The following is a 13700-nucleotide window of genomic DNA, read 5'->3' as shown; positions in this document are numbered from 1 at the left end:
AACAAAAAAAACCCTGCCAATAATGTTTCTATAAGTCATAACTATGTTCACAAGTGGGAAGCCAGTGAGGGATGCCGTTCTTATCACAACAATAACAGACCAATCAGTCGGAGTCTGATGCTGTTGTTATTTCAGAAGCACAGAATCAATGAGGTCAATCACTGAGTGGCATCATGGCAAGGTCTTGAGAGGCTGCACATGCCAAAGCCACTTGGTAAGAGCTCTCTTGGTAGCAGATTAAAGGATCAGCCTGTAATTGATGACTCTGTGTTGAGGTAAACCGGGATGAGTGATCTGCAAGTCAGACACGAGGACAGCCAAGTACACCTTTCACTTCCTTTTCACCAGTGGAATTGGGAAGTCAGATATACGCCCAAAAGTGTTCCTTTTCTTATTAATTGACGTATTTCCTCTCAGCGTTGTAACAGACGGGTTACAAAGAGCAGGCAGTGTCGTGGTAGCCTGGACCAAGCTGACAAACAAGACTTCATAAAACAAGATTTAAAGAATGAGAAGAGTTTCTCAGCAGAAACAAGTTATTGGTAAGTAATGCACTGTCTCCATGTTGTCCTCCTGTGGTTCTTCTTTTCCTAAAAGTAGGCGTAGTTCAGTCTGTAGAGCAATACTTTAATTCTAGTCTTGCTTCTTCAGCTGCAGTTATACTGTATATCTTGACAACAGTTATAACATGGGGAGGGGGATTTCTTTCAATAAATGTCAGCTGAATCTTTTTTTGGCAACATTTAGCTTATATGCTCTCAAAACGTCCTTCCCCAACTGCCTCCTTTCAAGCTATGTTGTGCATATTTGGGCTGTGTTGTTGCTTGTTTGGATACCACACCATATGGGCTTGGAGGTATACATAGAGAGACTGTGACAGAAAATCACCTTTTTTTTCCCAGCAAACACATATACAGTAAATAAACCTGCTATTGGTACATGGAACCTTACGCTTAGGAACCCTGTTATTTCCTCTTGATACTCTCAATAATCTAGGAAGCAAAGTGATAAAAAATGTTGGAAGTTAACCCTTGCAATTATTTGCTTCTTTCCCAGCGCTCTGACTCTTCTTTCCCACGTCCCTCCCTCCCTCCCTCTCTCTCTCCCTGGGTCTCTCTTTAAGGACCTCCCTTCTCTCCCTCCCTCACTGCTCAGTGTTCTCCAGGCGAGCACACAGTCAGCTTCAACTTCACAGCAAGAGCAGAGCAGATCAGGTTTCTACAGGACCTTAAGACTCACACGCCCCTTACTGAATTACTGGAGATCAGATCAGCGCGACTGTCCTCATATGTCTGACCAAGGAAGGTGAGTGGACTGAGAGAAAACAGCCTGTCTACATTTTGTATTCCTCTGTTTCTATCCCTTTCTCATTTGCTCTCTTTGACTTTGAACTCACTCTTTAACCCGCTACCTCACACCTTTACCTTGACATGTGCCTAAACCAGGATGAACTGCTCAGACAGCTTGTTTGCAGAGATGCTGTATGTAATGTTTTTTTTAAACAAGTCTATTGTTTTCTCTGACTTCAACACCTTGCTTTTACCGTAAGAGGATGTCGAACCCTTCAATTAGCTTAGGGCTTGTTCCTTGTTAAGTTATTTGCTTAAGAGAGCGACACCTATAAAAACATATAGTTGACGATTGTTCAAATATTGTGCAGAAGCTTGGTGAAGGAATAATGCTTTTCCCCCCTGGCGCTGATGAACGTTGTATACTCAACTGCTCTGAGAAACATGGGACATGGGTTTGGCTAAACAGAAGTGATGCAGGTATCTGAAGCGGATGCAGTGTTTCTGTGTGTTTACACTATGAACACAGTGTTGACATCTAAACCATACCTGCTGCAATAACCCCTCTTTTTTTCCAGGACTCTTCCTGTAACTTTTTAAATGTCAGCACCACGACTAACTCCAAAGTCTCTGGTCACGTAGTCACGAAGTATGAAATAAAGGCATAAAGGTCACTGCTTTGCTCAGAAACGTTGGCGTATAGGCGTTGGCTTAACGGTTATATTTCCCATTTATGAAATACCATTGCAATGTTTTTTCTGCAAAACAGCAGGAGTTTTTTTCTGTTGCCATTTTGTCACAAACTGCACTGTGACCTCTTTCTCTGTGACTCAGCCTGTGGGTTTCTTCTGAAATCTCGATACTTCTCCTGCCTTGTCTAAGTAAGTGTGTCATTGTATTCGGCCTCTTTGTCTTGTTTTCCAGGTGCATCAAGGCGGAGCCATGAGGTGATCACTCTGTTTGTCCAGCCGAGTCTTTCTCCACCTGTAGACATGGGATTTTGTGAGAGCGTGAGGGGATTGAGGGGGCAGGGCAGCGCTGGAGCGTTCAGGGCCGCGGTGGGAGTGTTGCTGCTGCGGCTCAGCCTGGCCCAGACTGGCCCTCCACAGACGTCCTGTCCTGCAGTCGCGGCCCCACAGAACCTCACCCAGCCCCAGTACCAGCTCACAGCAGAGGAGGACGCCAGTGTGGGCTTCATGGCCGCTCTGGTCCAGTCCTTCCTCCACACAGTTCAGCCTAAACCCTTTCCTGAAGGTCAGTGTCACCAGTATCAGTCACTAATCAAACACTGAGTGTTTCTTCAGGTGAAACCTAAATGACATTGAAATCCTTTCACACTCACAATTTCCCTACAAAGGTGACACATCAGTTTTCACCCTTGAACCTCCTCTAAAGCTAATAATGCCAGTACAGAGAGATGACAGGATTGGTTAATCAGTAAGTTAGTGGCGTTTCTTGTATTTTACTTGGTCAATCTTTAATCTTAATGTTCTGCTCTGATGCTTTTAGCCCACTGTTTCCTCTTACTTGTATTACATCAGTCTTTTGTTTGTCACTGTGACGTGCTGTAATGTCACAAAAACCTGTATAATTTCCTGCTTGCTGTTGATTTAAAAAAAATAAAAAAACAGACATAAAGACATGTTGGACAACCTTTGCCAAGTTCAAAGTGAGTGTTCTCAGTGAACATCATGTTGGACTTTTATATTTTAGGTGTATTTAAACCACTAGAAACGTACTTAATGAAAGCATGAATATACGTATGTTTCGTTACAAAACCTTCTCTGTGTCAACAGTTGTTCCAACACATTGCCTACGCTCTACCATACGACAAACATCTTGATGGCGTTTTGTATAAAAATGGAAATTTTAAAGTAATATATGCCAGACAGCAATCTGATATGACAGACAGGTGAGGACTATACAAAAACCTTGTGTGAGGAGCGCCTGAACAAAACATCTTCTCGTTTACCTGCGCCTGTGTTTTGTGAATAACATTTAGAGCCGTAAACCATAGGCTTTGCATTGTGTTTTTGTGTAAAAATGCATTGCCTATTGAAAGCTGTCCTAGTTTCCTGGTAACCACAATATGGAGGTGTCATTTTTCCACTTTTACAATGCAAGAGATTAAAGTGTTTGTATGGTGCACAGGGCATATTGTAACCATGGCCGGGCTTTTGTACAAGGATAACTGGGACAGAGCCTGGCGGAGTAGAACAATTAGCTATCCCTGGCTTCTGTGTTTCCTCCATTTTTTCACAATCTTTTTTTTTCTTTCTCTCGTAATTCTTTATAGATCTGATCCTGAATATAGTCAAGGATTTTGAAATAGAGATAAGTCAAGAAAGCATCAAAAAAGTAAGTGAATGTACATTTATTCACATATAATCTCTACCTAAGTGTATGTGTGTGTTTGTGTGTGTGTGTGTGTGTGTGTGTGTGTGTGTGTGTGTGTGTGTGTGTGTGTGTGCGCGAATGAGCCGCTGGAGCTGGTAATCTGAGAATGTTTAATGTTAAAGCAGCCTTGTGTGTATTTATCCCAGTCGACTGGAGTTACTCAGACTCTTTCATCCTCTCTGATTGTGGACTCTCACCACAGTAATGTAAAACTGCCCGGTGATGTCTCTCAGTGTTTGACGTCACAACAGACCACAGAGACTCGCTGCTGTTCTGCCATCTTGTGACATGTATTTTTGTGTGTGTGTTTTGTGTTCAGGCCCTGGTGTATGAAGTGGGGTTCCTGGTGTGTGCAGCCATTGGCGTCCTGTACATCGTTCTGATGCCCATAGTTGGTTTCTTGTTGGCGTGCTGTCGCTGCTGTGGCAACTGTGGTGGGAAGATGTACCAGAAGCAAACGTCCTCCATTCACTGTCACAGAAGAACTCTCTACTGGACTGCATTCGTCACCACAGTCATTCTCCTGTATGTGTGTGTGTGTGTGTGTGTGTGTGTGTGTGTGTGTGCGCGCGTGCTCTGATGTGTTTTTTGACAGCATAATGATGTGTTATCTGAAATTAGCATTGCAAAAAGACAGCTTGAATATGCATGCCTCACTGCCTGTGTGTCTCACTTGGATTATGTTCATGACACAAATTGAATTATGAGTGTGTGTGTGTGTGTGTGTGTGTGTGTGTGTGTGTGTGTGTGTGTGTGTGTGTGTGTGTGTGTGTGTGCGCGCGTGCGTGTGCGTGTGTGCATATTTCTAGGGCTGGGAACATATGCATGTTTAAAAGTAACGAAGCCATGAAAGTGAGTGTGGACCAGAGTCAAGTGGAGCTCAACAAAACTATAAACAACATCCAATCCTTCCTCACTGCTGTGCCGCAGGTAAGAGGAAACCAGTTAATTGAGTATGGAAATAGTATGTACAAAAGATCTGGGACTTTAATGCTGCAGCATTATCAGACTACTAGTTATGTTCTACACTCCTGCCATCAACGTGCAGCGAATCGACGACTTTTGTGACAAACAGACCCCCAAATTCTCTAGTTAGTCTGCTGGTTAAAGACCAGCTATGCACTCTGTAGTGTCAATACATTTATCTCAAGATACAAGAGAGTGGGAGAAGGTTGACAGGAAAGGCAGGCTCGGAGTGTGTTTGTTGATTACTTTGTGTAATCAGTCATCAGTCATCGACATATGGTATGCTGTTTTTCAACCCTTATCTTATATTTGCACTCTTTGAAATATCTTTTTTCCCCTTTGCTTATTTCCAGCAAGTTGACGATGTGGTGACTGAGAGCTACAGAACCGTACAGGAGGTGTCCAGCAATCTGGATGGTAAGAACAGGGAACTAATAATGTATAAATAGAGGAACCACGTTTGTTCAGTAACAGCCGTGATAACCTCGATTAACACCTCACATCTTTGTTCCAATCAGCCGTTGGACCTCAGTTGGGAAGAGAGATTAAGGAGCGAATGCGAGCAACCCTGGACCTGGCACTGCACTCGGTTAGACTGCTGGACCAAGGTAGAGTGTACCTGCATGCCGCGTCCTGTTTAGCCCCAGCATGTCAAAGCTTGTGCACATATTTGACAAGAGATCAGCTCATGTATTTACAATTCTTCAGTTGAAGTAGAAAACACTTTCAGACTGGAATCACTTCATTTTCTTCTTCTAAACGTGCTCCCTTGCAACAGACAGCTGCAAATGAGTCCAATGGGTTTGTCGTTGAGCGTGTAGGTTTGCAGCATAAATTTGTAGTTTTTTTGGGCTGCAGTAATTCTTCCTTATCCAAGATGACAAATGAAGTGGTGACGCATCATTTACCGACATCGTCCACTCACTAAAATCTCTCTTTACTTATTTAGTGTCCACCTATTGTTCAGAACTTCCATTCATTTTAGCTTTTTGAATTAATTTCGCTCTCAAAGCCAGCATCAAAAAAGTCAGAGTCTTAAAACTTTGTTATTTTTTAATCAGGAGCATAAACTGACTGTGTTTTCCATTCGTGTGAGCAGAGACGGTAAACACCACTCTTCAACTAGACCAGCTGAACTCTTCTTTGGCCCAGCTGCAGTCCAGCGGGGACCACGTCCAGGCCAACCTCACTGCTGTGAAAAACCGAATCAATAACACCTTATCAGACCCAAACTGCACAGGCTGTAACAACCTGAAGCCTCTGCTAGGCAACCTAACGCTGGACATCTCCATCACTGTAAGTCCTGAGTTTGTGTGACCTCATACGCAGCGAGAGATATTCCTGTGTTTTCTGTTTAAATGGAGTCATCTCAGCTTCAATGTTTTAAGCACGAGAGGAGTAAGGTTTGACTGCTCCTCTTCCTGTAGTGCAGATGAAGAATCAGTGCCTTTATTGGGTTTGTATTAATTTATTCAGTCAAACTCTGAGGCGGGCTGACACTGACACAAGATAATAGCTATTTGTTTTTGGCTTTGTCTAAACAGCTGATTTGTCCTCCCATCTGTTCTTCTCTATTCCTCCTACACTCTAACTCTGACACATGCAGACTCTCCTCTGCTCTCGTCTTTTCTCCTTTTCTCTCCAGTCGCATAATCGCATCTCTTCTCGACTTCTCTTCTCGTCTTCTCTTCTGTCTTTTATCGTCTTCTCTTCAGCTCTTGTCACCTCTCCTCTTTTCTCATCTTCCCTGGTCTCGGCCCCTTTTGTCTTTCTCTTGTCTTTATCTTTTGTCTCGTCTCATCGTCTCTCCTGTCCTTTTCTCTCTTCCCCTATTCTCTCTTCTCTCTTCTAATCTCTTTTACTCTTGCCCATTTTGTTTTGTCTCGTTTCCTCATCAGTATTAAATTAATATATCATTTTGATCATGACAACAAGACAAAAGAAGAGCCTTTTTATCAACCCGTTTTATTGTGGCCCAGCGGCTCTTTATTACCATCTATAGAAACCTATAAAGACTTGTTTTGCTGAAGACTGCTGCCCTCTTCTGTTGACTTGAAGTACAACGTGTCATTACATGTGACGGCTGGTCACAATGGTTCGTCTTGGGTTTGTTCTCCACAGATTCCCAGCTTGAACGAGTTGCAGTCTGCAGTGGATGAAATCAACAGAATTGATCTCAAATCCAAAGTCAAGGAGGTCAGTGTCTTCTAATTAACAAAAATACGCTAATAATCATCTATCTACATATTGTAATGCCTTCCAGTCTAATAAGTGGATAGATAGAGGGAAGATTGTTGACAACTTTTATCCAAAGATGATGTAATCATTGTTGAGCGACACACTTTGAGGGGAAGCTAATGTGTGTATACAGGGTTGACTACAACAATGCTATTTTTCATTGAAAAGAGTTAAACAGAAAGACATAATTAAACTTCAACACTATATCTATTATGCTAATTAATTCTCTGTTTTTCAGGTGGAGGGCTATTTCAACGGCATCCCCCAGAGGGTGACCAATGCCACTAAGGATGTAGTTCAAAGTGAGTGAGCACATTAAGTTCAAACTAATTTCAGGTCTTCCTCTTTCAGATATTAGTGTCTTAATTAACTTATTTAATTATAGGATAAGATCAATTAAAAAAAAATACTATATTAAAAATGTCTGTGTTTCTCTGTGTCTCTGTTTTTCAGGCAGCAAGCAGCTGTTGGGTAACATAAAATCTCAGATCTCTCAGGTTACCAATAACATCCCTCTATCTGCTTTGGGAAATGTGTCGGAGACGCTGAACCTGCTGCAGAGAAATATCAGGCAAATCACACCAGAGATCAAGCGAGCAGAGCATATTAGGTGAAAAAATAAAAATAATTGCTAACACGTGTGATCAATGCAAGAAAAAGCCAAAAATCCCATACATGCCATGTGTGCATACTTCTTCAGATGGGCCGTGTGTGTGGTCCTGTGCTGCGTGGTCCTCCTGGTGGTGGTGTGTAACTTCCTGGGTCTGGTCATGGGCCCTCTGGGTCTGACACCCGAGGCCGATCCCACGAAGCGCTCCTGCGCGGCGGATTGTGGAGGCACCTTCTTTATGATGTGAGTGCTGGGATTTAATGTTTTCATTTGAACAACATGTGATGCTGTTATTCAGAGGGGAAACATCAAACTGTTTCACCTCCTCACTTCTTGTTTGACCTCTGACCTGGATGTGGTTGCAGAGGTGCCGGTCTCAGCTTCTTCTTCTCATGGCTGTTGATGATAGCTGTGCTGCTGCTGTTCCTGCTCGGCGGGAACGTTTACACTCTGATCTGTCGGCCCTGGATCGACGGACAACTGTTGAAGGTAACAATAACACAAAAAACACACACACACACCTGCATACACCAATTTCTGCAGGGATTTGAAAGCAGCTACAGTCGTGTGTGAGATAGCCTTGTGTTAATATTAATGCCTTCTCTCTCCACAGTTTATTGATACTCCAGGTGTATTTCCAGGGTTGGACATAGGTGCAACTTTGGGATTGAAAACCAACATCAATATCTCTGATATCTACAGGTATGTGTAAATGCATATACTCATGTGCATGCACACACACAGGCTTGTCTCCAATTTTTTCCCCTTCTTATATTTATGAGTCTAAAGTTTGTGGGATTAATGAAGCACTGTAAATGTATTATTTTGATTAGGTATACAAATAAGTTTGACTTGACGTTAATGTTTACAGAGACTGTGAGAAAAACCAGCCTCTGTGGACAACGCTCCACCTGTATGAGCTCGTAAACCTTGAAGACCTGCTCAATATAACTAAAGTGAGTTTCCTAACAGTCCTTTTCAATTGCTCAAAATAAATGAAGTTCTGAGACAGTAACTTCATTTCACACATGTTGAAATGTGTCGATCCCACACACAGTACACAGAGCAGATCCAGCAGCACTTTGAGAACGCAGACATCACTCTGTCCAACATCACTCTCCTGAGCCCTGAGGTTAAAAACCAGCTCAGAAGCTTCTCCAGCAAGGTTACAAATATTGACTCCACTGCTTTCATGCAGCAGGTAGGCCTTATTCATGGACTTGCATGCATTTTTGTGTAGATTTATCATCAATTATATGTATCCACATGTGAGCCAGTGTCCCTTGCATATCTCTTTCAGATGAACAACATCTCCAGCATCAATCTGAATACAACAGCAGATGAACTTGATAAGCTCGCTGCCATTCAAGTGAGTCCCATTAACATCATGCATACCCTGGTATCATTATACACTTTCCTCTGCTTCTCTGCACTATAAACATGTCACATGATTTTAATACTATTTTTTCTGATGCTTGTGTTCTTTTAAATAAACAACCATTTGCTTGTTTCTAGACAAACAGCGATACTCGAGAACAGCTCCAAAATGAGGCCAGGGACCTGAGGCAAATTCAGACCGATATAGAAACAATCATCATCCCACAACTGGTGAGTAGCCTGCCCCATCTGGTCTCTCCTAATGTCCTTATTCTGGTTTTCCCATTTTGGTCATCCATCTGAATTTAAACATGGACATCGACTGCTTTTTCCCCTCAGGAAGACCTAAACTCTACCATCGGGAGCCTCGGATCCAGAGCAGAAAAAATCAATGTGAGTGCACTGACTAACACCTGAACAAGAATAAAAGTAATTCTCGTCTCTTTGTTCCTGTGGCTCATTCCCTCTCTCCGGCTCCTCCAGGGAACAGTGGAGGAGGTGCTGAGCAATGTGGGAGCAGCACAAGACTTCCTCGACACAAATACGACACAGATTGTCAAGACCGTGAGTAGAGTCATGAGTCACATGAGCTAGAAGAAAGAGGGCGCCATGTGCTCTGCTAATGCCTGTGGTCAGCCAGTCATTTAGCCAAAGGGGGCAAGGAGGAGGTGTGTTGCTTCATCACGTCGGTCTTCAGTTTTTCAAGCTTCTGACCAGCAGATTATGGCCGTGTTTCCTTTGAATTGAGGCATATTTACATTTTGTCATGTAAACATTGTTGGTGGATCGTAACAAACCTGACCTCAATGACCAGCATTCGCTTTAAATATCCAGTTTCCCTTTAATTCTTGAATCGAATAATCATCCTTAATCATTTATTTAGAGGTTATGGATGACTTTGATATTCGTTAACGTTGACAAAAAACTGACGATCTAGTCCATCTCTCCTCTGACTTTAGAGCCCTGTCTGTGGCCTCAAGCCCATTTGTTTTTAGTAAAGACAAACATTTTAAGAAACAGATCATGAATATGTAGTTTTTGATTAACAGACTCAGTAGTTTCTTCAAACACCTCGACCGTGTAGTTTTTAGCAAAAGTTGACCCAACAGTAGTTCATACTGCATTTGCCTGGGACTATTTTAGGAAGCGGTTGACGCACATCTGGTGCTCTTGTGAGCATTTACGTCACCACTACTGTGCATATGTGACTGTCTGACCTAAAATAAACCAAAGTGAGTGTGAGTGTTCACGGTTAATGAAGGGAAATGTCACCCAGTGCAACGGAGTGGCTCAGTGACGTGTTTTAATCATTTGTGGACAACAATGGATATGAACTGTCAGAACTTGGCACCACAGACAATACCTGTTGGTTAGAGGAAGTAATTGTTGGATTTGTTGAGCGCTATAAAAATATAGAATATCACCAGCCTTACCCTTTAATATTTGATGCATTATGTAAAATGGCCGACGTGGATGAAATATGAGATGTGAATAACCTAATTGCCCTGCTGTGCCTAATATTACTGTCATTGCAATTATTTACGGGTCACTTCAGAGGATTTACCCAGACTTCCACATGCCGAGATGGCCAAACGTTCCACTGATTCCTCATGACCTTCTCCATGAAGCAGGAAGAAAATGTGTGGAATTTACTCTCTCTCTCTCTCTCTCTCTCTCTCTCTCTCTCTCTCTCTCTCTCTCTCTCTCTCTCTCTCTTTCTCTCTCTCTTACTCTCTCTCTCTCTCTCTCTCTCTCTCTCTCTCTCTCTCTCCCTCTCTCTCTCTCTCTCTCTCAATCCTAGGAGAGCAGACTGTTTTTGGACTGTCAGCTGGGTTACTTCATCCATTATGCTGACTGGGCAAATGCTACGGTAAATTTTGATCCGATTCTTACAATTTAAACGAACAAAGTATGTGTCCGATGTTCGTAGGTTTGTACTGTACTGATCTGTGTACTCTCTCTCAGATCACACAGCAGATGGGCCGCTGTGGGCCGGTAGCCGGAGCTGTGGACTCTGCTGAGATTATCCTCTGCTCGTACATTGTGGAGTCTCTGGTGAGGATCAGACGTGGTTTGCTCCACCTACAGCTGTACACGGTCATGGCTAATTGATCTGTCTTCAACACATGCTAAGTCCTCATTATACCTGCTCTGTCTTTCTAGAATGCATTCTGGTTCAGTCTGGGCTGGTGCATGATCTTCTTCATCCCCAGCATCATCTTTTCGATCAAACTCGCAAAGTACTACAGGACAATGAAGTTTTCTGATGTCTATGAGTAAGGGACACAAACTCAACTGGACATACAACATCTACTAAATGTATTTACTTGAATCACATGTCCGGCCTGCCTTTGACTGCTTTTAATGTCTCTCTTTCCAGTGACAAGTTAATTATGAACCACATCCCACGGGCCCAGATGAAAATCACCTGAGAAGACAGCTGATGTGGGTTACAGCTTTAAATTACTGTGGCATCGCTTGACAAAATAAAGACACATGGTGCACTAATGCACAGATGTGGCACATTGTCACTATGGTGAAGTCTAGGAAAATAAAAAGTCTAAAGAAATCAATAAAGTGGTGAGGTAACTCCAATTTTGACCAGATGCAACCAGTAGTTATGCCTCACACACAGCATCTTTGATTTGACCTCAGGGCAACACAGGACATAAGGGAATCAGCAGGGAATCTTTCATAATGTTGAATAAACATATCAAAGAGACTTATTATGTGACATAAATGTTTTGTATGCATTTTGATATATGAACTGAGCATGTTGCTGGAATTTGAAAATATGGGCTGTACATTTCAAACTGTAAAGCATATTTCTGTGAGTTAATCACATCTACACATTTATATACACTGATGTTTGTGCAGCAGTGCGTTACTGTGCCAACAGGCTTTTTTTTATAATGTTATAGCCTCTTTCTGTTTGCTGCCATGGTATAGCAACCTAATTCCAGCGGGAAACACTTTTTAATTAAATTCTTAATCACATTTGCACTAATATTGGAAATTTAAGCACACATAGTTGTATGAATCATGAAACAAATGACTTTAATAACAGATATATACAAATGCAAAGTTTAGTTCTTTTGCTTGAAAATACATTTGTACATATAGATTTTTGACTGAAGTGATTCATAATTCCATAATAATTATTTTTGTACTTTGTACTGCTTGGTCCTCTGTAGTAGATTGTGTTTTATATTTCTGTTACACAGCACTTTATATTGGTAATTTGGTCAATGTGATTGAGATTTTTTGAAAACTATTGTAAGTAAACTGCCACTGATTACCAAACAAGTCTGCTGCGCATTTTTCAACCTTTTTAGCCATAACATGAGTGGAATCTAAAAGATCAATCCGTCTATTTTCAACACAAACCACGAACGTGCTTTTCACACGGCACATTTGTAGCCTAGCATATCGCTTTAGTTAAGTGTGGCTTCAGCCGCATGGGGTCAGAGACCCCATGCTGGAAGCACACTTCATGTTCTCCTGCGGGCTTATTATTAGTTGGAATGCTTCGAGCATTCCAACTATTGTTCTTCGAATCTTTAAAAAACTTATTAGTTGGAATGCTTCGAGCATTCCAACTATTGTTCTTCGAATCTTTAAAAAACTTATTATTATTATTCTATTTCTTCCGTACGTATTTTGGACCTCTTCAGCTCCTTCATATTTTCAGCTACAGAAAAAAGTTCAATTATTCAAATATTCAGCTTCTTAAGCACACGTGTGCAACTTCCTTTTCAAATTTCAGACTTTTCAAATTTTTAAATTATTAAACTTTTTATGATTTTTTTTAAAATGGGACCCAATGGGGAAATCTTCAAATCATCTTCAACTTCAAACATTTGCAGGTTCTTCATACGTTCAGCTAGAGACACAATTTCAAATTTCAAATGTTGACAAAACGTTCAGCTATTATTCTACGCTTTTACATTTTTCATATTTTTTCAAATATTTAAATTATTAAACTTTTTATAAAAATAAAAATGAATGGTTTCCAATGAAAAACGTTTTAAAACTTCTTCAGCTCCAAAAGCCTAAGGCTCTGCCATGCTTTCAGCTAGAGACACCATTCCAAGTTTAAAATGTTGCCAAAACTTTCAGCTATTACCGCATATCTCCACTTATTGATATATTTTATACTGTCATAATTGTCAGCGTTTTAGTTTTATGTTTTTTTGCCGCCTTTTCTCTCTTTTGCATGAGTGTGTGTTGCGGAGTTCAGAGCACGTGATGTCATGTTAGAGGGCAGACCCACGTCAGATCTTGAAGATTTTTTTTTTTTAAATTTGCCGTAAACTCCGTACTGTGTACTCTGTGGGCATAATTTATAGCTCAAAACGTTGGAAATCTTGTCTTCTGTCATAAACTGCGGTCGATAGGAATCCAACACATTCAGACGTCTCGTAATCGGACTGAATGTGAGAGAAAGTCCACCTCGCTCTGCCATCCGCCGCCATGTTAAATCTCCCTCCAAAGCCACGTCTCCCCTGAAGCTCGTACCTGATTTGTAAATCGCCCGTACAGACACATGTTTTATCGTACAGACTCGCCAGTCACAGTATCTGTTCATCAGGTCTTCCTAACGCTCAATATGCGATATCGAAGCAATAGTGGCTTTTAAAGTACCATTTTTTTAAAATAGTTTGAAAGGAGTTCCACAGTATTTAGGTCTATTAAGCTCAGCGTAAGGAAGTCCCTTTGAAGTCATCACCATGGCAACCTTTGATCTAACGACCCACAGGTGTTCTCGTTAGGGCAGTTTAACAGACACACAGACACTTACACACGCACACACAACACAGATG

The 13700-nt window shown here is 41.6% G+C and overlaps 1 protein-coding gene across 1 annotated transcript; it reads left to right on the top strand.

The window, feature by feature from the left end:
* Positions 1–1176: 1176 nt before the first annotated feature.
* Positions 1177–12114, top strand: prom2 (prominin 2). The gene is made up of 24 exons (XM_068568136.1): positions 1177–1305; positions 2214–2543; positions 3586–3647; positions 4006–4211; positions 4496–4616; positions 5006–5069; positions 5171–5260; positions 5752–5948; positions 6774–6848; positions 7129–7192; positions 7344–7500; positions 7591–7743; positions 7866–7989; positions 8114–8202; positions 8372–8456; positions 8558–8701; positions 8801–8869; positions 9016–9108; positions 9217–9270; positions 9361–9441; positions 10679–10747; positions 10843–10932; positions 11041–11153; positions 11258–12114. Exons 2-24 carry the CDS (start codon positions 2282–2284, stop codon positions 11307–11309), a joined length of 2514 nt encoding a protein of 837 aa, XP_068424237.1. The 5' UTR covers positions 1177–1305; positions 2214–2281; the 3' UTR covers positions 11310–12114.
* The last annotated feature ends 1586 nt before the right edge of the window (positions 12115–13700 follow it).

The sequence above is a fragment of the Clinocottus analis genome, unplaced genomic scaffold (genome assembly GCF_023055335.1).
Source record: "Clinocottus analis isolate CAN_PGR_092001 unplaced genomic scaffold, fCliAna1.0.p SCAF_8, whole genome shotgun sequence".
Lineage (NCBI taxonomy): Eukaryota > Metazoa > Chordata > Actinopteri > Perciformes > Cottidae > Clinocottus > Clinocottus analis.
The sequence above is the reverse complement of the archived record's forward strand: the minus strand, read 5'-3'. Positions and strand labels throughout refer to the sequence as shown.

Bases quoted from the DNA above. Each gene is read 5' to 3' on its own strand.
- prom2 (XM_068568136.1), top strand. From the start codon at position 2,282: ATGGGATTTTGTGAGAGCGTGAGGGGATTGAGGGGGCAGGGCAGCGCT. The intron at 7,501-7,590 runs GTGAAAAAATAA...ATACTTCTTCAG, and splicing joins AAGCGAGCAGAGCATATTAG to ATGGGCCGTGTGTGTGGTCC. The intron at 10,748-10,842 runs GTAAATTTTGAT...ACTCTCTCTCAG, and splicing joins CTGACTGGGCAAATGCTACG to ATCACACAGCAGATGGGCCG.